The 24,223-nt window shown below is 43.2% G+C and overlaps 1 protein-coding gene across 3 annotated transcripts in view; it reads left to right on the top strand.

Annotated features, from left to right (window-relative positions):
- The window catches only part of ITGA8 (integrin subunit alpha 8), a 174,737-nt gene that overhangs the window by 139,127 nt on the left and 11,387 nt on the right, over window positions 1-24,223 (top strand). For 2 of the 3 annotated variants that reach the window (XM_019497862.2, XM_006271243.4), the window contains 3 exons: window positions 2,252-2,377; window positions 5,774-5,887; window positions 22,475-22,576. In XM_019497862.2, coding sequence (XP_019353407.2) covers window positions 2,252-2,377; window positions 5,774-5,887; window positions 22,475-22,576 — 342 coding nt within the window. Of the gene's footprint in view, window positions 1-2,251; window positions 2,378-5,773; window positions 5,888-6,477; window positions 7,161-22,474; window positions 22,577-24,223 lie in introns of those variants that run through there. The other variant, XM_059729045.1, reaches the window with a different exon arrangement.

The raw sequence follows: 24,223 nt of genomic DNA, 5'->3' as shown, positions 1-24,223 counted from the left end.
GAGCCGGGATGGAGCAGCCGCAGGCTGGCAGGCTGACCCTATCCCTGTCAGCCAGGGCTGCTCCAACCAGGCTCCATGTGCTGATCATGAATAAATGATGGAGCTGCCTGCTGTGGAGTTAATTGCTTCTGGGCACACATTCAAACAGCACACCTAGGAGCAAAAAAACTCTGGAGCAATAACCCCTGGAGCTTATTCATGTGCATGAACGGCACATGTAAATGTGCCCAGTGTTTTCAATTTGTCCCTCACTTCCACATGCCCAGGGAGAGCAGGGTCTGACAGGAAAGAATTTTGCGAGGCAGAAGGAAGGGGGCCACCTGATCCCCCCCAGATTTATTTTCCCTGCTGTAGCAGTTGGAAGGGGACAAATTCAAGGCAAACCTCTAATAATTAGATTCTGTACCTGGAAAATGGTAACAAATTTATAAATTTTCCAGGTATAGAATCTAATTATTGTGGGGGGGTGGTCATCTTGTATTTGAGTAAATATGGTGTACACTTCACAACTTCTCATTTTACATTGGTGTTATAACATAGTGAATGTTATTTTGCCTTTCAGAAGCATTTTCTCTTGGTCTCTGTGAAGGGTTCAAAGCTTCATCCTGTTGTTTATCAATCTATTTGGTGTTTAAAAATATATGAAGATTATTGCATGTGAACAAAGGGCAGCTTGCGGATTTTTCATGATTTATCCCATAATCTCATCTTTTTTAAGTTAGAATACCAGCTACTAAGCTGGTCACTCAAGCATTCTAGGGGTCAGAATAGATGCATTTAATGCCAGATATGTGGTAGGGGTACACCAAGAGATTTTTGGGATTGATACCAATAGCCGATTTTTAAGGAGGCATATCAGCTGATACCAATCCGAATTCAGATATGCAGCTCATCAGCTTGAAGCGCTGTGTCCAGCTGGTAAGTCTGGTGTGGTGGAAGGGGAGGGAAGTGGTATGGGGGAGCAAATCAAGGCCCCTGTGCTGAGGGAGGGACTGGGGCTGGGGCAGGGGCAAGGGCTAACCAGCCGGGGAAGGGGGTGGGGGGGAGGATCATGGAACAGAGCTGCAAGCAACTTGTCTGGACGGTGGGGAGGGGGGCATGTGTCCCCCAGATCTGCATGGTGCGAGGTGGGCCGCAGCTGTGGGCTGGAGCTGGGGCAGGCATGGGACGGAGATACAGCTTGTCAGCAGCGTGTGGGCAGGGAGGTGGGGCGGCTCCTGCTGCTGCTTACAGTCATCCAGGAGGGCATGCAAGGTGTGCCCCTGGATCTGCCTGGCTGGGAAGAGCCCACCCCGCCCTGCACAGATCTGGAAGCACACCCAAGACGGACACAAAAATTTTCTGACAGTCACAAACATTTATATTAGGGAATTTATTTAAATATAAATTCTAGTGCTATGCCTTTAGTTTAAAGGAAATAATAGGATAAAGTTGTGTGGTTTGTTTTTTAATCTGAGAACTTTGATAAATTGTATTGGGCTTATTTAGGTGAATTCCTGTTGAGATCATATCACAAGTTCCTCATGTATTTCATTGTAGGTTGATGTGAGAAGACTATGCTAATTTAGAGAATAATTTCTCTTTCCTTCCTTAGAAATTAGGATCCTATACATTTCAATTCCCTAAGGAAAGGAAAAGGAAGAAGCTATGAATGTCTTCTGTATAATCTAAACACAAGCCCACCAGCAATAAAAACAGGCTTTGGTTCGGAGATTTTTCTATCTCTAATTCTGTATTTACAAATATTCCTATACAGTTTTTAGAAGTTAGAACTTGAGTGTGTTGGAGGACTTTTGTTGCAGAAATTAATTATTTAGAAATCAACAGAAGTGATGATAGCAGAATGCATATTTGTTACTGGTAAAATCATTAAACCCAAGGGCAAGATTCTGATCTCATCTGATGACCAGATTTCAATGGAATTACTTTAATTTGCGTTATAACACAGATCAGAATCTGGCCCCAGGAGTCTCACAAAAGGGGAAAAGTAGTTCAGTAATGACATTGACTCCAGTAAAGAATGAAAAGTGAAAAAAATGTTATGTAGTGCAATTTCTATCACTGGAAAGCATCCTGCTGTGCTGTTACTAATCATTCTGCTGGTTGAAGAAAACAGTATCTGTTTTCATGGCTGTGCTGTTAAATTGGAAAAACAAAGTCATTCTAAAGTTCAGAACCCTTGAGAAGAAAACATATCTGCTAGAGTCATTGTATGGTACATCATTACAATTCACCTTTTTTCTCTTTGCAGTTTGCTATTCAAGAAGACACCCCTGAACTCACTGCTTTTCTGCGCAACTCCACTATTCCTCATTATATCAGGAGGAGAGATATTAAAGTAGCAGAACCTCAAAGGAGGAGCTCTTCAAAAATACTGGTGAGATAATTTAAATGTCTAATGCTGGGACTCTATACACAAGTGTGACCATTGGCTTGGTTATATGATTTTCACAGGCGTTTAACCTTGTATTGTTTCAAGTGACAGGAGACTTTAACTCTAAAGTAGCCCACTCTTAACTAGTATGTGTAAAAATAACTGCTGTACCCACAAGTACTGCCAAGTATGTTTGTTCATTTCACTAAATACTTGATACATGTCCAGGTTTCTAGGAATGCTGAGTATATTTTCCTTGAAGTATAACAAGCAAGGAAAAATGTTGCTGGTATAATTAATCAGGTTTTTTGAGCCTTCATGGGCTATTGGATAAAAAAAATCCAGGGGTCTAAAACATTGGCAACAGCAAAGATGTCTCAGCTAGTCTAGTCGAAAATTTCTGAGCATTTTCAGTCTCAATGCCTTCTGGAACATGAACATTTGAACTATAATGTGTCTTTGGTCTGTTTTTTCCTACATTTGCCTCATCTCAGAGTCCTCAAGCATCATAATTACCAGTTCCTCTTGCCTGGAGGTTGTATTTTCTAAATCAGTGACCCTGAGGTCAACAGCTGGGATTCTTGTGATGACCATCATTTCCATTTATTTTTATGGACCTAAGACAAAGTTTCTTTCATGCTGTCCAGCATCTTAAGTTGTTCACTGTCAGCATGTGCTTGAGTTAAGGTTTAGTATTGCCAGAACTTATCAGGAAAGAACTAACTCAAATAAATGTTTTGTATAGTAATAGAATAAATATATTTACAGTATTTCTGAAAATAATGTGTTACTGTTTTCAAAATGAAAAAAATCCAGTATTTGAAAGTAATGAATAACATAATTTAATTAAAAATAGCCTCACAGATTAACACTTTTCAAACAGTTGTGGTTCTTGAGTCCTACCTAATTATTTCATTGACCTCATACATTAGAAAGAATTTTATTCCAGCAAGACAGGGGAAAGACCCTAGGTTTTGGAAGACATGTAGTTTAGCAACATAAAACTGTTGCTCTGATTTTCAATAATACCTTAATCACCAACTATCTTTCTTACTAATTAGTGTCTTATGTTGCCAAGGTAGAAATAACTGCAAAAACTGTGAATGAGTAACCAAATTCATAAGTATGTACAGGATCTGCCTGTTGTTACTTAATAAGAACCAAAGGGTTTCGAGCAGCTGGATCCAGCCAGACAGTATTTGGCTGAGTACATACGAACATAACATTGCTATACTGGATCAGACAACCTAGTCCATCTGACAGTGGCCTAAACAACCTCCGTCAAAGGGTGGTTTTAAAAACCTTGCAACAATCACACATGAGGTATGAAGAGGGATGGTACACTATTTAGGTAAAATGGGTGTAGAAAAGTCAGTCAATACATTGTTTTGTTCATCGATGCTGATTTTCTTTTGTAATTCCATGTCACCTCTATGTCTACTATTGGTCAAATTTTTTTTCCATCAGAATAGCTTGTGACAACAAACTGGGCTTTGACACGATACAAATCAGTGGTGACATGTAGGGGGTGCATGGTGTTCACGTGCATCCCCTGAGAGCACTTGTGCACCCCCTGTCAGGGCGTGCTCCCTGTTTAGGCGATGGGCAATGGGGCAGGTGGGAGTGCCAGTGCGAGCGCCAGCTGGGGAGCGGGGCTGCCAGCAACAGCAGCCACTCTGTTTCTGGAAGTGGCTGCTAGACTTCTGTAAGGGGCGCAGCCGCTTTTTGGTGACTGAGATCACCTGCCAGCAACCTTCCCCGTCGGGGAACACCCCTTCCCCGGTCAGCACAATCGTGCCCCCTGGGTGGCTGACTGGTGTCAGGCACTCAAGAGGCACCAGTAGCCCATGATACAAATATTGTCCATTCCACATAGAATTTAAGCTTTTCATCACAAAAGTGAAAATTTGTTGAACAAAACTTAACTTTTTCATTTTTTTAGTTAAAAAACCCCAAAATCTTGATTAGAAAAGGGATTTTAATTTTTGTCTAAAAAACTTAAAATCCATTTTCTGACAGATCATTTTTCTGTCCCATTTGTGTTGTTTGTTACACATCTGATTTATTCTTTTTTAGGTCAAGTGTTTCAGTGTAGTGAAAACTGAAGGACTATATGAATTATTAAGAAAAATTGAAGTGTCTACTCATGCCTTCATATGTCAGCCAAAAGCAGCCAAAAGCATCCTAATAATTTATTTTGTTAATATTTGTTTTCTCCGGTATGATTATGAGAAGAGAAAACAGACCTCTTGCTTCCTACAAGAATTCTAATCTGGTTGGAGAATTTTGGAGTACAAAAAGTTAAATAAACAGTTTGTCTGAAATATTCACTTTAAACAAAGTTTATAGTATCAAGGCCTTTGAGGACATGAAAAGTAGTGCGGAAACCTACACCCTCTATTTTTTATTTAATAAGTTAGAGATTTGTGGCAGATATTATTGCAACACAATAACTATACAGGACTCTGTGGAATATATTCTGATGTAATATAATATATTATCATCCAGTTAATAAAGGTAGCCACCCACTTTTATTCATCAATAATTTCCTTCAGCATGATTATTGAAAGAGAATGTTCTTACAGAAACCATACTAAGTATCATACCAATGAAGTGCTGTCTAAAACGGTCATATCTTTGCTTAAGACAATCAGAACAGTTTTGCATTATCACTTTGAGTAACAGATTGTGGAGAAAATAGACCAGTTGAAATCTCAGCCTTTTCTTTTAACTAAGACCCTGCTTTTTGGGTTTATATCCATTCAGTTAAATAACTCAGTTACATTCTCTGCCCCATCTCCAAAAGACCACCAGTCTTCAGTTTCCTGTCTTTGTGATCTACTGTCTTCCCATGGGCTTATTCTCTAGTCAGGATTAATGCTTAGCAGAAGCACTGCATAAAAAATAAGATTCAGTGCAGGCAAGTACTGGTACCTGAGTTCACCAAATGTTCTGGCTGCTACAATATGTTGATAGGAAAATTAGGATTGGTAGAGAGGAATCTGCAAAAATGGAGCTTGGCCTCAGAGAAGGGAAACATTGGCAGGATGGCAGATGGATATGTGAACAACCCTGTAAACAATAATAAGCATCTGGGCTTCTAAGATTTCTTCAGACCAGATGGCTGAATGTCTTTGCCCTCATTAATATATGTAGATAACTATCACAGGCAGCTTACAGGTTTCCCTTGTATGGTTTTTCAGTTCTTACAAAGACACTTCAGGTATTTCATATATTTGTATTAGATTAAATTATTGGTCTTTATTTAAAGTGTGTGATATTTAAAACTTTACTCAACAGTCGATCATTTTACTAATTTGGAATGTTTAATGCATGAATTCTGATATTAGCCCTTTTACAAAAAATCTTACTTTTTGTCTTGTTTTGTTTTGTGTACAGAACTGTACAAATGTGAAGTGTTTAATAATCTCCTGTATAGTGGGACAGTTAGACAGAGGAACAAGTGCAGCACTAAAAATCAGGTCTCGGTTGTGGGCCCAAACTTTCCTACAGGTAATATAAATGTTAAACTCTTTCCTTGTCTATCCAGTTAAATATATGTATTATGATTTCACCTGTACCAAATGACATAATTTATTTTTGTATATAATCTTCTTTACTTCAGGCTGAAGTTATACGCATCCTGCTCATTTTTACCTCCACTTGAGCGTCCATTTCAGTTTCACTTTCTCAGTCTTCACTGAGTGTTCAAAGAGGGTCTTTAATCCCACCTTATTTGCCTTTTCCTAGTATAATTTTCACAATCTGACTTGGTCTTCCCAAATGAATACTCTGTCTATCAACTTGCGCTACTTGTGGTTTTATTTTAAAACTAGTGTGAAGATCTCACTAATATGCTCTGTGAGGGTATGTTTCTCCATTTTTCTGGCATGGGTTGTAACTCACAACATATAGCCAATGTCCTACCTTCTGTACACAATTTATAATGATTTGATTTTTCCTCCTGTTTACACACTTATGGCAAAGACATCAGACCAACCCGATACATGTTTATATAGGCCTGAATTGTTACATTTAGCCATAACTTTGACTGTAGAGATCAGTGCAGAGCTGTTATATAACTTGTAATTCCTCTCCTTTAGGTCCCCCCCACTCCCTAGTCAAAGGAAGTGTACACACACTGCATCAACCACTGGGATGGTGAAATGTTTCCTTCTCTGCAACTATCACAAGCAAGGAGTCAAAGGTCAAGGGAAGTCTTGTCCCCTCCCTGCCTCTCCCAATTCTTTTTAGCATGGTTGGTGTTCAGAGGGAGCTGTCCCCCAAGCAGAATCCTTGCTTGTGCATGGGATGCAGATGTGGTGGGAAAGCAAAGTGTCAGAACAGTCCATGCAAACTGATCTTGTGCATCGGCCAGGAAGGAAGAGCAGCATTTTCTCAACAGCAGTACAAACAATACATTTTTCCCATTACTAACTGCCAGTTAGTTTGTGTGTAGAGTTGCAGTCATTTTTCAGCATGTTCTTCAGATGTTTTCCTCTCCTGCTGTGTTTTAGAATTCCATGTAAACATTCAAACAAAAAAATTAACTTTATCTTTGGACAACAAGAATCTCAAAACTGAAAAAAAAAACCCTATATTTAAAATCTGAGATGAAAGAGAAACGTAAGAATGTAGACACTTGTCCTTACAGCACTACTTACAGTGATTTGTTTTTCTTGGAGCTAAAGCAAGTGCCTGCTGAAGGCAGAAGCAGTGAGGGGCCTGATCCTTTTTTTTTCCAGCTCAGCCTGCCTGCCTCTCCCGCAGCTGGTGGGGGGAGCTGCTGGCAGACCACATGGCTCCTGAGCTGCAGGGGGCCCCAGTCCTTCCCTCTGTGGTGGTGGCACCCCCTGGGGCCACCCGGGCAGGCTGCTAGTGGGCCGGGTGCTGCCCCAACTTAGAGGCAGCACTCAGCCCGATCCAACTCTTCCCCAAGCCCACCTGCTGGAAGCTGCTGGGCGCTGCTCCCTGGGTGGGCTTGGGGAACAGTTGGATCAGGCCAGGTGCTGCCTCCAAGCTGGGGCCTGGCCCACTAGCAGCCCACCCGGGTGGCCCCAGGTATCACAAGGAAGGACCATGGCCCCCCGCAGCTCAGGGGCTGCTTGGCCTGCCAGCAGTTCACCCCCCGGCTGTGGGTGGGCTCCAGCTCTGACAAAAAAAAAAAAAAGGAACGGGCCCTTCACCATAATGTGACAGAAAAATTGAAATGGTAGGTTTCAATTAAAACCCCCCTGTTTCAGTTTAGGAGGCATAGAATAAAACCCTGAGGACTAAACCCTCATCACATGTACAAGCACCCAAAGGATCTTATTTTATATCCTGGTTTTAAGTGAAGTCTGTGACCTGTGAGTGTACTCTCCTTCTCTGAGTGATTTGGGATCCTAATCAGTTTCTTACCTCCACTTCCCTTAATTCAGATAGAGTACCTGGAAATAACTTCATATTTTGCAGAAATGAACAACTTTGTTACTATGGAAGAACCAAAGACCATAAATGTATATCCGTTTGATGAATTTACTAGTAAACAAAAAGAAAACGTGAAAGCTTTGGTTCAGATATAAACCCCAAAGTCTGGATGCTTCTCTTAACTCCCTGAATCTGGAAATCTGCACTGGAGATGTAGTTATCAAAAGTTACCATAAATCGTAAGATTTATGGTGTTTCCAGCTCATGTTACACAGGAAATACCACAAAGGCAGTTTTTCTTACATACTAACATTTCTATTTCTGTTCAGTCCCTGGAATTGCAGAGCTATAACAAGATAGATATAATGGAAATGCTACTCAAAAAGGATTTTATTTGATTTTGGGCAGTGGTTGCAGTTTAGCCTCATCATGGCTAACCCAGCTTACCCATATGTAACTTTTAGATTGAAAGACAGGTAAGTAGGTCCTATATACTGTTTTTATTTTGAATCTATTGCTGTGACATCTGAGCACTCAGTGCCAAACTGCAATAGAATTTTCCTCTCCTTTATCTATGAGCAAACAAAAAATTAGCCAGAGAACCTCATCTCTGACCAACCAAGGTTTTGGATTTTTAACTCTGTGAATGAAATTCATCCATTTCCTTAAGGGTGAAATCTTGGTCTTGTAAACAAAACCAAAACAAATTACTTTGACCCCTGTCTGAAAATACTAAGTAGTTAACTCCTTTTTCGGTAGAAGTTAAGTATCTAAATACCTTTGTGAAGCTAGCCCTGGGGGTAGTAAGGGCCAATCATTGGAAGTTAAAGCTAAATTAATTCAAATAGAAATAAGGTATAATATGTTACCAGAACAGGTGAATAACCATTGGAACAAACTACCAAGAAAAGTGATAGCACCTTCATGCCTTCAAGCCAAGGCTGAATGCCTCCCTGAAAGATAGGCTTCAGTTGGACACAAATTACTGGGCTCAAAATGAAATTCTGTGGCATGTTTTATACAGATGTTTACGTGAGGCAATCTAATGGTTCCTACTGGCCTTAGAATCTATGAAAAATGAAAAGAAAGTACATAATTTGCTGATACAAGTTACCTCTGGAAAAGGAACAGATATCTTTTAGATAGAATACCCTCCAGTATTAATGGAAAAGAAAGTGTGTTACCCTCACTATAAAGTACAATATAAAACCACGTTGCCCTACCCAGACACACATTCTAAGTAGAGTCTAGTCCAAGTGATCTTTCCCCTGTAGGTCAAAATGCATCTGCCAGGCATTAGGAGAGGGCAGATTATTTCTTCCTCCTTTGTACTACCATGCATTGCTTGAGATCTACTGACAGCTACTGGGGAAGAAGTGGAGCCATAGACCTTGTACTTACCTGAATCTGGCCAAAAATAAAAGGGCTTGAGCAATTGGTGAAGATAAGACTGCTGCCATGTTGGCAAGCACAGAACATATTTTGAACATAAAACTATGAATTAATTGTCATCAGCATATTCAACAAATGCAATTTTAAGCTCGGATGTTCATGGCAGGTTCAAGTATCTCACAGACCTGGGTTGCCTTTTGGAAGGGGAACAGAGCAAACCTTCCCCAGGTTTCCCTGAATGCAGGGACTGCTGTTGTGAATGGCTCTGCCAGGCCGGCAAACTAACTCCTTCATTCCTTCACTACCTTTGTATGATCTGTGATGATTTATGAACTACTTACACCTCCATCCCATCTTCTAAAAGGTAACTAAATATATAAACTTAAATGCTCAAAAGTTCTCTTAAGAGATCAGGAGTCTTTTCTAATAAAAATAAACAAAGATATGAGAAAGTTGTTACATCCAGTTCTGAACTTCATGTCCCAGAAGCCGTAAGAAGATAACCCTCTCTTTACAGCCACCCTTATCTATAAGGGAAGTAGAAAGGAAATAGTGTAAAGGAGTCTGGCTGCCTTCTTCCCACCCACCTCAAAACAGTTCCCTTTTCCAGAGCCCCTTTTAAAATTAACAGCTATACAGGCATAGCCATAAAAGCCTACAGACCATTGTTAATTTCCTAAAAAGGACATTGTGTGCTCCCAAAAAGCTTGTAAACTTCCAATTCCCAAGATTCTCCTAGAAGTAAAGAAAAAATACATCCCAAATTATAGCTTGGAACAAATGAGCTAGGTTGAAATCTAAGGACTAGCCTCCAGTGAATGTTTAGGATTAAATTGTAGCAGAGGAAACCGGTCAGTATCTGGGCTCTTTCTTGGGGGGAGGGGAGGGAGCAGCACAAAGGCTGAAGTCTGCAGTTAGATTTCTGTATTGGTAAGCAAGCACCATTCTTCATCCTGATTGCCTTCATTTACACCACATGTGTAGTGTAGTGTAGTGTAAATGAAGGACTTTTATGTGTTAACATTATCTCATATTTTTTGTACATGTAACTCATTCTATTTAATATTGTGTACAAGTAGCACAGTCAATAGAACCAATGGTGTTAACACACAACAATCCTGCACAGTGCTGTAATGAAAATGAAGGTACATAGATCAGCAGAAAGGATTGCTTGTTGTCTCTAATGCATAAAGCTTCTATTTATTCACTATGACAGCTGAATGTGCTCTATTATTTTTCTCTTCTCACTGCAACCATGATGAAAATTTGATATAAAATGATTAATGTTAGGGCTAAAGAATGCACATTTCCTTTTAAAAGAAGGTATGGGTCAGATTGTATATTGAAGTTCAGTGATATGGTTTATCTCCCTTTCTTCTTCTGTTTAGTATAACTGATAATAACTGACCCTTTTGCCTCATGACAGTTGTTATCTGTCACCTTAAAATCTAAACTTCTATCACAAATTGCACTTCTAAGAAGTGTCATGATTAGACATACTTTAGTAAACAAAGCAGCCTCCAGTCTCCTAACTAGTGAAAAGATAGTGAAAGATGTTGAACAAAGGCCAAGAAGCAGCAGAGCCATTTTTTTGGCTTTACTTCAAAGCATGGATATAAATATGAACCGCTACATAAGTTAAATTTTGCATTTCGACTTGCTGAACTGGCAAGTCATTGGATGTCTGATTCACGCTAAAACAGAATAACTTTGCATGGTTATATTACATTGTGTTCCACATGGATTATACAATTTGTCTAATCAAGGCATTTCCAAACTTTCAGAAAGAAATCTATAGGGATCTTTCCCAATGTTCTTTGAACTTTGATTGGTAAATGTTAATATAGTACCTGGGAGTTGGGCAGTGAAAACATCTGCTTTAAAAATGCATTCCTAAGGGGTGAATTGGTACCATGTGCCTGATTTGTGACATCTGTCTAGACTCCAAGTTCTTTCTCTTGTTGTTCACCGGTGCTGTGGGGAGTAGACTGTAGCTCATTCTTACCTGTTGTATAACTCTATTTGGAAAGTGCCCGAGAATGGTTAAATTTACCCACAAGCACATAAGTTTGGAAGTGCCTGGTGAGGAAAGTAAAACACCTGAGGGGGTATAGGGCCCCATAGAAATTAATGTTTTATTGTCTGTTTGCTGTCCCCCCTAGCCTTCCCATACCTGGATTTGGCAGCAATGGATTTCAGTAGCTACAAAAGATGCCAGTCTTGCTGTACTACTCAGCTGTGGCTTGAGGCCCAGCTGAGCTGCAGGGAGTGGGAAGGAGCATTGGGGGTGTGGAGGGGATGGGGTATTGAGCCTCCTGGCCTTGCTCTGCCCTGCTGCTCCAGATCCCACCTGCTGGGCTGCGGAGGCCCCCAGGAGGGAGGGCAGAAGAGCAGGGAGCCCTGAGCCTGCAGTATGCAGCCTGCATCTCCCCCCCCCCCCCCCCCCCCCCCCCCCCCCGGGCTCCACTCCAGCTGGTGCTGCTTGCAGGCTGAGGGGGAGCCAGGCTCCACACTCTGCTTGGGCCACAGCAGCCACCATCTCCCACGAGCAGCAGCTGGGGTATGGGTGCTGCTGGGAGGGCAGGGGGCTGTGGACCTGGGTCCTTGCTCTCATAGCCCTGGCAGTTGGGGGCCCCCTCCAGCATGGCTGTGAGGGGCAGGGGGCTGTGGGTGGGGAGTGAGGGGCACCGGCAGGGCTGAGGGACTGTGGTTTGGGAGTGAGGGGCAATGGCATATCAGGACTGCTCAGTGCCACAAAGCACTTGGGGGGTGACAGCTGCAGCTGGACCTGTGTCCTGGTGAATGTAGGGCACAGGGGGAGCTCTGATTTTCCATGATAAAAAAAAAACCAAATCAGATGCCAAAATGTATAGGTATTTAAAATGTATTTTGTTATAGTGATTGAGGCACTGGTAGGCTTCCAATTTGCTTTAAATTGTAAATATATCAATAAAACATTGTGTTCAACTGATACCTATATATATAGTGGCATTTCATTTGTATTGCAGAAAAATGCAGATTTGTGGTTTTTAATCAGATAATTTGAATATATATTTTAAATCAGAGAATTTGCAATTTTTAAACAATGAAAGCCAGGATCCCTGCTGATCACTACCATGGATGCCACCTGTCCCCCCAGTCCCTCCATGGATCCTGCCTGACCCTTGATCCTCCTGTGGATGCCAGCTATCTCCCCCACAGCGTCTGCCAATCATTCCTGTGAATACTGCTTGCCACCCTTTCCCCCCAGCCCAAGTCACTTTAGATTGGGTAGCCATTTTTCACACAATATAACTTCTACCTAACCAACCCAAATGTCTGCATTTAGCTTAGATGCCTGACTATGGACCTGCCTGTGTATTGCCATGGGCTGTCTGGTGTATCCCACACATAACCCCACAACCCAGCCAGGTTCCTTAAGAATGAATTGGCAGAGTAGACTGGATTATACAACATCTTTTCATGCAAGGAAGACATGAAAAGTCTGATTTCAGAGAGACTGCTGATTCCATAAACAACATATGGCATTTAAATAGCTGATTTTGTTTAGATTAATTACTAAAACCCATAAATTTGTTGGGTTGCCCCCAGCAGCAATACCATAATAACACAAAAGTGACTTGTAAAGTTAATTTGCTTTCCTTTCTTTAACCATAAGAAGTAGTTGTTATTTTGGAAACAAAATAAGCAAAATAATAAATGTTATCGCTGAAAACATTGGACTCAAGTTTGACTGTCCACTGGGAATGGAGGTTTGGTAGTGAAAGTCTCAGCTCCTCAGATGTGTTAGGGGTGGAGGCTTGCAGTTGGGTTGTGTAACAGGGAGCCAGAAGGCTTGCTGGTACCTTAGAGGAAACTATAACAGGGTGAGCTGGCTTGGGAAGGGCTAGCAGCTAAAGAACAAGCTAACTGCTAGCAGACTTGTAGCTAGATACTAGTAGTAAGAGGCACAGGGGGGCAGACAGCCAGGCTGCTCAGGGGCAAAGGGCTGCAAACAGTATCTAAGCAGAAACAAGGGAAGGCAGGCAGGCCTTTAAGCTCAGAATACATACAGCTGTGTGTGGAGATGGAGTCACCTGAGTAGAAGAAAGCAGGGCTTAGGGAGCATATAAACTCAGGGCCTGCAGCCTAGCCCTGGAAGGCTGCAGGAGAGTGCTCTGAGCTGCCTGTGGAGTGCAAGTAAGGTGCTGAAGACTTGTAGAAGCATATGCCCAGGCTAGGGGGAAGTTTGATTCCATAGCCAGTGGGCCAAGAGTTTGAGTTATAGCCAGTATGCTTATGTTTTCATCTAAGTTTTATATTGGTGGTTTGAGTTGGGACTATCAGGGGTGAAGAAGGTCCCAGCAGTGCCCACAGCCAGGCAGAGATGAGGCCAGGAGGTCCAGTGCCTGAGCAGGGCAGAGATAGGGCCAGGAGCCCAGTGCCAGAGTAGGTGAGATGAGGGCTGGAGCCCAGAAGTGAGGTCCAGCACAGTGGACCTGGGCTAGATGGCCCAGTGAGAGAAAAGGGGCAGAGCTCGAGAAGGCTGATACCCCAGCAAAGGAGCTTGATTGAATGGCAACACCTGTGAGAGAGGGGCGTGGCTATAGGGGAGGTTAGAGGCCACAAAATGAGCCCTTAAGGCAATTAGCATGTTCGAGCACACTCTGAGGGTGTGAGGACTTGCTTTGGGACCGCTGGTCAGCCTCCCTTTGCCAAGTTAAATATGTATATCAAAGCGTGGCAGGAAAGAAGTGGAGGGTTCCCAGACAGCCGGGGTGGGGCAGGAGCTGCATGGCCACCAGAGGACGTCATGACTACACCTGGGGCCTGACTCTTGTCACAGTTTGTTGTTCGCTTTCATTTTGTTTTATTTTATATACTGTGAAAGTGACACCAGGAATACAGCATGGGAGTGTTGTTATGTGTATTAAATCCTAAGACATAACTACATAAAATAACTCAATAACCCTTACCATGTGTTTTTTAAATTATATGAACCCACTGGCAACACTGCAGTCTTTTTATTGCAATTTAATAAATTCCCTTTAAATGAACACAAAATCCACACAATGTCAAACACAGGAGATCAATTGAGTGGAAGTGAATGGGTGTGTTGTTTGTCAGTGGAATTGCATCCCAATTAGGTGATTGTCCTAGCTATGTCTGCAGGACAACCTGCCTGTAATAAATAAACTATGTACTTATTGATCTTCTGGCCACCATAAATATACCATTTTAAAAATGTAATATCAGAGTAAATTGTTATATAATCCTTAGTGTCTATTATTATTTAGGGTCACTCTTTCTTAGCTGTTATTCATTTCCTAGGTGGGGTGGGTCAAGCAGAACAAGTTAATGAATTCCTAAACCACATATTTAAATGGTAACAGTCCATTGCTTATACTCATCTCTCTGTACCAGACTCCAGTAGAAATTATATGGAATAAGTTTTAATGAAGCGAGAATAATATAACAAGAGCACAGTCAGAAAAAACAGCAGTGGGGAGAGTTCTGTTTCAGCACAAGGGAACTTTATACCTTCCACATAGAAAGGTTTCTCTATTTGCTATCTGAAAGGGAAAAATAATCTCACAAATAGCAAATGTTCATTCAAGGTAGCCAGTGAGCTGTGGCATTTTGAAGTGGAGCTCCAACGTTGCTGGAGCAAAAAGGGGAGCATTTATTTAGGCCAAAGAGAAACACTGATATACAAGATTCAACTGGGCTGTACAATTAACATAAAAGGCTTTCGTTTCTTTCTACCTCCAGCAGTGCCCCTTGCAGGTCAGATTTACTGTTTGTACTTCCACACTACTCTCTGCTGTCAGACTGAAGTGCCCTGGAATGGATTATTCCTTTAGAATGCTCCTGTAAGACTTCAAATCTGTGCTCCTGCCCACCTTTGGGACCTAATTAGCCACCTACAATCTCTGGCTTACCTGCAGAGTACACATTTCAAATCCTTCAAGGGCCTCCTGCACTTTACAGGTTACCACTGTGTGCCTCAAGAGCAGGTAGAAAAATAGCACACTAAATGTTTATTGGGATGTGTTTCACAATTGTTAAACAAAGCAAAAAATGTACTTCATTGTTCTAATTACTAGATGTAACTGTATGCAACAGAGGAGGGTACAGCAGCTATAAATACACCAGCAAGGGAATGCTTGAGTAGGGCAGGGCATGACCGTGATCTCCAAGGTCAGAGACAGACATTGCCTTGCCTGTCCTTGTGCTACCATAACCAAATCCTACAGAGGCAAAAAGTGAAAGTAAATAAATGTCCAGACCCTTTGTCATGCCACAACAGTGGTCCTGACAAAAGCTAGAAATAATTTGTGCCGCTGTATTGTGGCAGACATTAGGCCTGTGCGAAGCAACTAGTATTCAGTTTGGACTCGGATTCAGCCAATTTGGGGGTCAGTGATCAATTCAGTGATTCGAATCACTGTCCCGATCCAATTCAGCCAAATCTGATTCAGAGATTCATCTGCAGCCAGGCTGGGCCCATCTCCCGCCTGCTCTCCCAGCCTGTTAATGGCTGCCCCCGCTCACCCCAGCTCCTGGTACTTGTTAAAAAAAAAACCCGGATCACCAGGTGCTGCCAGGCAGGGGGCAATCCCCACTGCCCCATGCTGCATGGGGGGGTCTGCACAAGCCCTCTGACCCCTCCCCTGCTCCCCCAGCCCCACCCCCCCCCCCAAGAGTGCCCTGCCCAGGCCAGCTCTGGCTCTTTAAGAAAAGAAAACCCACCAAAAAAATCCAGACTCACCACTCCTGCTGGCGGGGGGTGATTCCCACTGCCCCCCTGCTGCCCCACACCAAATGGCAGGCTCTGCATTAGCCCCAAAGCCCCAAGCCCACTGCAGGAGCAGTGAGTCCCAGGGCTTTTCTTGCTTTTTTTTTTTTTTTCTTAGAGGGCCAGAACTGTCCTGGGCAGCGCACTGGTGGGGGGAGTCAGGGGAGTGAGGGGGGGGGGGTTGAGGGGCTTGTGGCAGAGCCCCCCATGCAGTGGGGGGGCAATAGGGATTGCCTTCTCACCCAGCAGCACCTGGTGAGCACTAGGGCTTTTCTTTAAAGGGCCGGGAGCTGGGGTGGGCAGGGCAGCCACACGGGAGCGGGGGGAGGGGGGGGGCCAGGGCAGCTGGCAGGGGTCCCCCCAGTGGTCCCCTGCCCCAGCCCCCCACTTCTCCACCCCTAGTACTTACCAGCTCAGAGTCAGCTGCAGCTCCCTGCTGCAGCCATCAGGGACTTCCCGAATCATCAAAGCTCTCCAAATCTTTTCCGAAGATTCGGAGATCTTTGAATCGATTCAGACCTTTAAATTGGTCCCCAGAGCTGCCTGCACTCTCCATCTGCCAAATCTCCCCAGCCAACAAACACTAACCAGCGGCTGCAGCGCTGAGCTGTGAGAGAGCATGCTGTATGTGTTTCACAGGTAGTGTAACTTCCAGTGGCAAGTTTCCCTGAAGCCATTCTGCCTGCTGATGGCTGTTAGATAGGGCTGTGCAAAGCTTCGGTTACTGATTTGATCTGGAGGATATTCGGCCCATTTGGGGACCAAATCTACAAATCCAAATGGACTTGGGAGGCCAAGTAAAAGCTCCACATTGATTCAAAGCATCCAAATCAATTCGGAAAAAGATTCAGAAAAGATTTGGCCAATTTGGAGATTCGGCCATAGACTAAACAGGCAGCCCAGCTGGTAAATCTTTTGGGGTTGGGGGAGGGTAAGGGTTGTGTGGGGGGAGGGATTGGGGCTGGGACAAGATGCCCAGCTGGGGCAGGGGATGCGTTACTCAGAGAGGGGGCGGGGAGGCACAGGATGTGGGCGCAGCAGCGCTGGAAGCGGAAGTTCTGCCCTGCTGCCACTTGCCCAGCTGGGGTGGGGGGGGGGGGCGGGATGTGGGCATGGCTTGCTTCAGGCAGAAGGGGGAAAATGGCATCAGGGCATAGCCCCCGCTCCCAGCACTGCCGCGCCTGCATCCCGCATCCTTCCTCACCGGCTGGCAAGTGTCAACAGGGCACAGCCCCCGCTCCCAGTGCTGATGCAGGCACGGCAGCACTGGGAGTGGAAGCTATTCCCTGCTGCCACCTGGAGAGAGCCATGCTTGCATCACACTCCCTCCCTTCCCCCCCCCCCCATTGTGCCAGCTGGGCAAGTGGCGGCAGGGCATAGCCCCCACGGCTCCCCCTGCCAGGGCAGAGGCAGGTACAGCCAAAGGAGCCACGGGAGAAGCCCCCATGGCTGCCCTGCCTGGTCCCATCCCCCACCCAGCCCAGCCTCCCAGCACTTAAAAAAAAAAAAAAAAAGCCCTGCTCTGCCACAACCACCCAGAGGCCCCAGCCACCACTGCTGCAGCTGATAACTGTAGGGCTTTTTTAAAAGCTCCACAGTCACCAGCTGCAGGAGCGGTGACTGGGGCCTCTGGGTGCTTGTAGCAGATCACACCCCCACCCACCTGGCACCCGTGCAGCAGCTGTCACATTGCACGGGTGCGGCACAGCTCGGCATGGCACCGCATGCTGTCTGGGAGCTGGGGCTGCTCCAGCAGTCACCTAGAGCCTGGCAGTGCTCAGCCCCAGCCTCCAGGCAGCTCACGGTGCCCTGCCGAGCCACACTGCACCCATGCCATGGGGCAACTGCCACATGGGTGCCAAGCGGGGGGGGGGGCAATGCCCTCTGCCCCCCACTGCCCCATGCTGCATGGTGGGGAGGCTCTGCCATGAGCACTCAGAGGCCCCAATTGCCGCTGCTGATTTTATATTAAAAAAAAAAAATGTGCCAGGATTAGGTTGGGGTCAGGAGGGGGATGGGGCCGGGGAGGGCAGTTATGGGGGCTTCTCCCCAACCTGGGGAGAGGCAGGCACAGCTGGAGGAGCCATGAGAGAATTGGCAGCTGCCTGGCTGTGCCTGCCTCTCCCCAGCCAATCTGAATCTACGAATCTCTCCAAATCAGCACTGAATCTTCTGAAGCTGATTTGGCCAGCTGGATTCAGGAAAGTGATCCGAATCTTCAAATTGAATCATTTTCCTCTGAATCGGCCAAATATGAATCCAAATTGAATACTTTCCTATTTGCACAGGCCTACTGTTAGACACCTCTGCTCAAGCAGGGTATGTCCTCCGCCTCCCCGTGTTCTTAGAATCATAATCAAACCCCCTTAGCATGAGTTTCAAACCTCAGGCTTTGCTGCTTTCAGTAAACATAGAATATTTAAGCAGGAGTAACATAAAATGATTGTGTGGTGGGGAAAAATAAGTATCTACACAGGAATTGTATACAAGGTTAAGTGCAAGATAGCAGCCAAAACCTGTGAGGTGTTTGAGCAATGAGAAGGTTCCAGTCTCCAGTGGAGGATGACCACATATGTTCTATTGGTACCTTTTATCACAAACAAATTTTCCACAACGATATAGAAGACTCTTGTAGTCTTTTACATTCTTACTTGAGGTGCAGAGTGTTTCCTGGAGCTTAATGACTGGTTGGGAGGATTTGATGATCCTAGGCACATCCTCAGGTTATTAACCCCAGGCAGACTTTAATCCCCAGGAAGTGTCCAACTCTGTGGTTGCTTTTGCAAATATAAGTTGAACATGAAATAAACCATACACTGTAGGCAAATAATTTATTTTTTATAGATGATGCATTTTCTGTATAAGGCATTTCAAGAGAACTAATGTCCTGCACTGTACGCTAGCCAATCAAATTGTGGGTCTTCTCTTCTTACGTCTCTTAATTTGATAAAGCAATTCATTTTGTCCTCTTCACTACAGCACTTTTTTGTAAATCATAGACCATAGCCTATGTCATTGAAAACTCTGACATTCATAAGGCATTTTTTCAGGCATAAGGAGTTCTGCATTTCTTAGCATGAATTTGGAATTCATTGGGATGTGCCATGACTTAACCTAACACAAATTCGCTTTGTTTATTTGAGAGAGAAAATAGCTAAAATCATAGCAAAATGTATAAGAAATACCAGAGTATTTATAGGACTTCCTGTGAGAATTATCATACAGTGAAATAAGAATGCAAAAAGTCCTAAAGGGGGAGGGGGGGAATCCTGTGACTGAGATTAAGGATACAATGCCTGCTCTGACCACTCCATTTTACAGAATGTAAATACTATAAAGCATATGTAAGTAACCATCCCTATCAAGCAGCTTCCTGTCCCAAAGTATTATTTATCTAAAAAACAAGTGAGTTGAAATCAGGTGTCCATCTAATAAAAGATCACCTATGTTCAGGAGCTGATTTGTCTCTCCCTTGGTGGTCACTTGAAGCAGTTTTCTCTCTGTTGCTTATTTCTAAAAAGGGCCTAGAGAGATTGAATGTGTTGCAATATTAAGCATTCCATTGCTAGCAATATTTTAAAAGAGCTAAGTTATGGCACAGCCAAATGAATTCCATAAGGCAATAAGTGTATTGGCTTCATGTCACCAAAAAGTTCTCTAACATATTCAAAGAGAAAAGTCTTTGTTTAAAAAGGAGATGGGAAGACTTTCAGTGGTAAATATGCTGGCAAATGTACAAAGTTTTGAGTGTGTCCATTCTGAAGCAAAGATTCAGGTTTAGTGACTGAACAGATGTATGCATAAATCCTACTTAGTGAGGTTAAAATAAATGTAAAAGGTCATTGAGGTCCTTGGCACCTCAAGCCAGGCCCTAGGAAGAAGCTGAAAAGGGAAACATATATGAAATAAAAGGACCAAGAAAGTTGATGCTAGAGTTTTCTGTATAAGGTGTAATGATCAACGTATATAAAAGAAAGGACAAGAGCTAGCCAATAAAAACTGAGTCTTGTGATTGAAGCAGACCCAGTTTTTGGTAGGGAAGGATAGAAACAGAAAGGAATATCCTGGGTAGATACAGAGGGAACAGTGAGGTTTCAGAAATACTGAACATGATTTTAATTGATGAAGAAAATGAAATAATAATGCTCCAGTATGCATGGAATGGACAGAATGTCATGATAATGAATCATTATAAAACATAAGATATAGAGTGAGATCACTTAGAAACACAATATTCCCTATCTTCAGACACTATTTCAAATGTTTTGTAAATGAAAATATGAATCGAGAAGAATAGAAATGGCTTTCTCTCATTTTGCAATAGTAGTCCCGGAGATTAGGGAGTTCATAGTGTTTTGGGAATTTTTTGAAAGAACGTGAGCTTTGCATATGGGTAAGGGAACGATTATATTTGGCTCGTGTCACTATGGTAATTCAGACTCCATGCCAGATCATTCCTTGGCCACTCAGTGCAGTTTGCAAGGAACTGGTGCCCAATTGTTGGGTTGCTTTTGTTATGAGGCCCCCCTCTTGTTACATGCTCAGCAGTAAACCTCTATTAATTCTGGTCATTTCTTCTATGACAGAATTAAAAGGAGTTGGGTGTCAGGTAACTTGGGGATATGAAAAACTTCTCTTATGAAGAGAGATTATCTTCTTGGGAGTAGAGGCTAATGAGGTATAATGATAATCGTAATGCCTAGCTCTTGTCTCACACTTTTCATCGGTAGAGCACAAAATATGTACAAAGAAAATCAGTAGCATTTCCCCATATTATAGAGAGGAAAACTAAGGCTGAGAAAGGAGTGACATGGCCTGCCCTATTTCAGCTAATTAATCAGTTGCAGAATGGAAAACAGAACCTAGTTCCCCTGGATCCCAGGAGAGTGCTCTGCTCATTTGGCCATACTTCCTGTGGTAAAAGAAAACAAATTAAGGAATAGTATAGAGAGAGCTTACTGGGGTCTTCTATTCTCATAACAAAAGAAAATTCAATAGATTTTAGACATTTCATAGACATTAGGGCTGGAAGGGACCTCACGAGATCATTGGGTCCACCCAGCCCACTGCCCAAAGGGCAGGAAGTCAGCTGAAGTCAGATGACCCCAGAAAGATAATCATCCAAACACTTCTTGAACGTGTCCAGAGTAGGTGTTTGCACCACTTCTGGGGGGATTCTATTCCAGACCAGAGCAGAGCTTCGGACAGTAAAGACGTTTTTCTTATGTCCAGTCTAAAATGGTCTTCCAGCTGTTTGTGACTGTTTGACCTTATCTTCCCTTGAGGTGCCCTGGTGAACAGACATTCTCCCAGTTCCTGGTGTACCCCCCTTATGTACTTATAGGCTGCCACCAATTCCGCCCTGAGCCTACACTCCTCCGGGCTGAAGAGTCCCATGTCTCTCAGCCTCTCCTCATAAGGCCTGCTCTCTTGACCTCTGATCATGCGTGTGGCTCTTCTCTGGACTATTTCAAGCTTCTTCACATCCTTTTTAAAGTGTGGAGCCCAGAATTGAATGCAGTATTGCAGCTGCAGCCTCACCAAGGCCTAAGTAAAGCCGGAGGATGACATCTTGGGTCTTGCTTGAGATACATAGGTAGATGTAAGCCAGGATTTTATTTGCTTTGCTGGCTGCAGCATCCCACTGGTGGCTCATATTCATCCTGTGGTCAATCATGACCCCTAAGTCTCTTTCAGTCATGATGCCAGTGGGAATGAAGTGGGAAGAAACTAAATTCAAAATTCTGTTATGAATATTGAACTTATTGTTCATCAAGAGCTTAGTAATATTAGAAACACACACACACACACACATGTCCATGACTTTGTGTGTGTGTGTGTACATATATATATTTCTAATATTACTAAGCTCTTGTTCAACAATGAGCTCAACATTCATAACATCATTGTGAATTTGGTTTCTTCCACCTCCATTGAATTTTCTTCTGTTATGAGAATAGAAGACCCCAGTAAGCTCTCTCTATACTATTCCTTAATTTTCTTTCTTTTATCACAGGAAGTGAGATGTGTATATATATTTATAAGCATTGGCAACGCATTGGATGTGCACGCGGGTGCACATGTACCCCATGAAATTGGCCATGCATCCCCTGGAAGCACCACCCATGAAACTGGAAGTGCGGGCAGAAATTAACTTCCTGTTTTGCCAGCTTCGCCGCTGGTGTTTCCAGGTTTGGCAATGAGCCGCTGCGGGATCTCCCCACTCCCCATTGATGATCTGGTGCCCCCCTCAGACTCGGAAGGCACCAGTTGTCCATGTTTGTAAGGGACAAGCTATTGAGCTTCAGGGCTCAAGGCAACCTCTAATGAGATAAGGAAGGCATTTTTTTCTGGGGGACATATTACCCTTTGGCTGACTACTACAGGCCTTCTTGCACTTTCCCCCCAAAATCTTGCATTTGGCACAATAGTACAGTAAAGTGGGGGTGACTAGGGCTGTACTTTTTATAAACCCTTTAAATGTCACCGTTTAACTTGACATTTTTTTAATGTATTTTCAGAGAAAAAATGACCACTATACCCTTTCTTCTAACGTGTCCTTTGGAGTTAAGAAGATGCCGTATAAAGTCCAGCCAGCAAAATTTCCTGAGGGAAGCATAGCAGTAAGTGTCACAGAAAACGGTATTTTAAATCTGTCCATTACTTTTATTACTCTGATCTCAGAAGATTTTGTTATAGATGCACAATCAGGATCAATATCTCCTCATCTGATAAGAGTTCTGTGGGCACTATTTAAAGATAAATTCTTTATTACTCTTCTACATAATATTGATATATACTAGTCAATTCTACTTTAAAATAATTTCTCAGTTCTGAAGTTACTGCACTTCAGGTTGCTTTTCTTTTAATTAATAGATTTTTTTCATCCAGGAAAAAATGGTAACATTTGGCAGGTCTGTTGTGATAAGCCATTACTTGAAAGTAGATAATCTGAAAGGAAACATTAGTGTTACATATACTGTTACATGCATTGTTTTTAAATGCAGTGGTTCTTCTCAGTTAGCAGGACACACGCAGTTCACCTCACAGGAAGAAAGTTTTAGACACCACCTATAGCACAGATTGGCAACCTGTGGCCCCTCGGGCCAGATCCAACCCAAGAAGGTCTGCCCTGATACTAATTTTACTAAAAACAAACCAATTCCCCATCTTTTAAATCTGTTTTGCCTTTTGCAAATGTTATGCCAGTCATCTCTGGCCTGTCCAGCCAGCTGCTACCGGCCATTCAGGGGCTGCTCTTCCTCACTGCAGTTTGCTGTCACTGAAGCAGAAGGAATTGGTGGCCCACTGGACTGGCTGGGTTGCAAGCTGTGGCCAGCATTTGAAAAAGATTGCCAACCCCTGAACTGTAGCAGCTCAGTCCTTGCCTGCTATGAGATTACCCTTACATCTGGGCTTTCAGAAAAAACCTTTACACATCCTCAGGTTTCCAGGTACATGTTATCTAATTACCCTACGTAGTGGGTAGGTAGATATTAAAGAATGCCCCTACCTGTAGAGAGGAAAATTTGTGTGGGCCCTGGACTACTAGGGGATGGAGTTTTGGGGATTTGAGTTTAATCTAAATTTTTATCACTACTGTGATGGGAGAGTAATCTAGAGGAATCTGTTCATAGTAATTTAATTTTACATTGCATTCACTTTTAAATGCTCCGTTTTGTCAGTTTTAGCTGAGGCAAATAGCATGTGGATGTAAACAGGGAGGCCAGAATAAACTCATCTCACCTAAAACTTGAACCTCAGTTCTACACATAAATGGAGGGTTATCATGGTCAGTCCTTCCTTGAAAAAAAAAGTTACAGTCAGCACAGATCTTTTGAAATTAAATCTTGTGGCAAATATATCTAATCCCAACTATATCTAATCTATAAAAAAAAGTATTATTAAAGGAGGAGTTATTTTCTCACCTATAATACCATGACATTAATGTAATTTTTTTGGAGTTAGACAAGTATAAAATATCTTAGAAAAGGGTGTCAAAGATATGGCATTCAGACAGTCCTGGTGGGGATGTCAGTGGTGGAAGAATGAGCAACATATGCATTCATTCCTGTTGTTTCCTGACCCAACACAGTGGCTCATGAACCAGTGACAATGCATGCTGCCACCATTACTCATCCCACTGCAGGAAATGGGTCTAGGTCTGGCCCATGAGGAACCATGCTGTCTGGATCCAGGCTAGGAGACCAAGGGATTTTGGCACCTCTGTTTTAGCAGATTCAAGCTTCTAAAGCTTTTCTTCATGTAGA

This window comes from Alligator mississippiensis, chromosome 5 (assembly GCF_030867095.1).
Source record: "Alligator mississippiensis isolate rAllMis1 chromosome 5, rAllMis1, whole genome shotgun sequence".
In the NCBI taxonomy this organism is placed as follows: domain Eukaryota; kingdom Metazoa; phylum Chordata; order Crocodylia; family Alligatoridae; genus Alligator; species Alligator mississippiensis.
The sequence above is the reverse complement of the archived record's forward strand: the minus strand, read 5'-3'. Positions and strand labels throughout refer to the sequence as shown.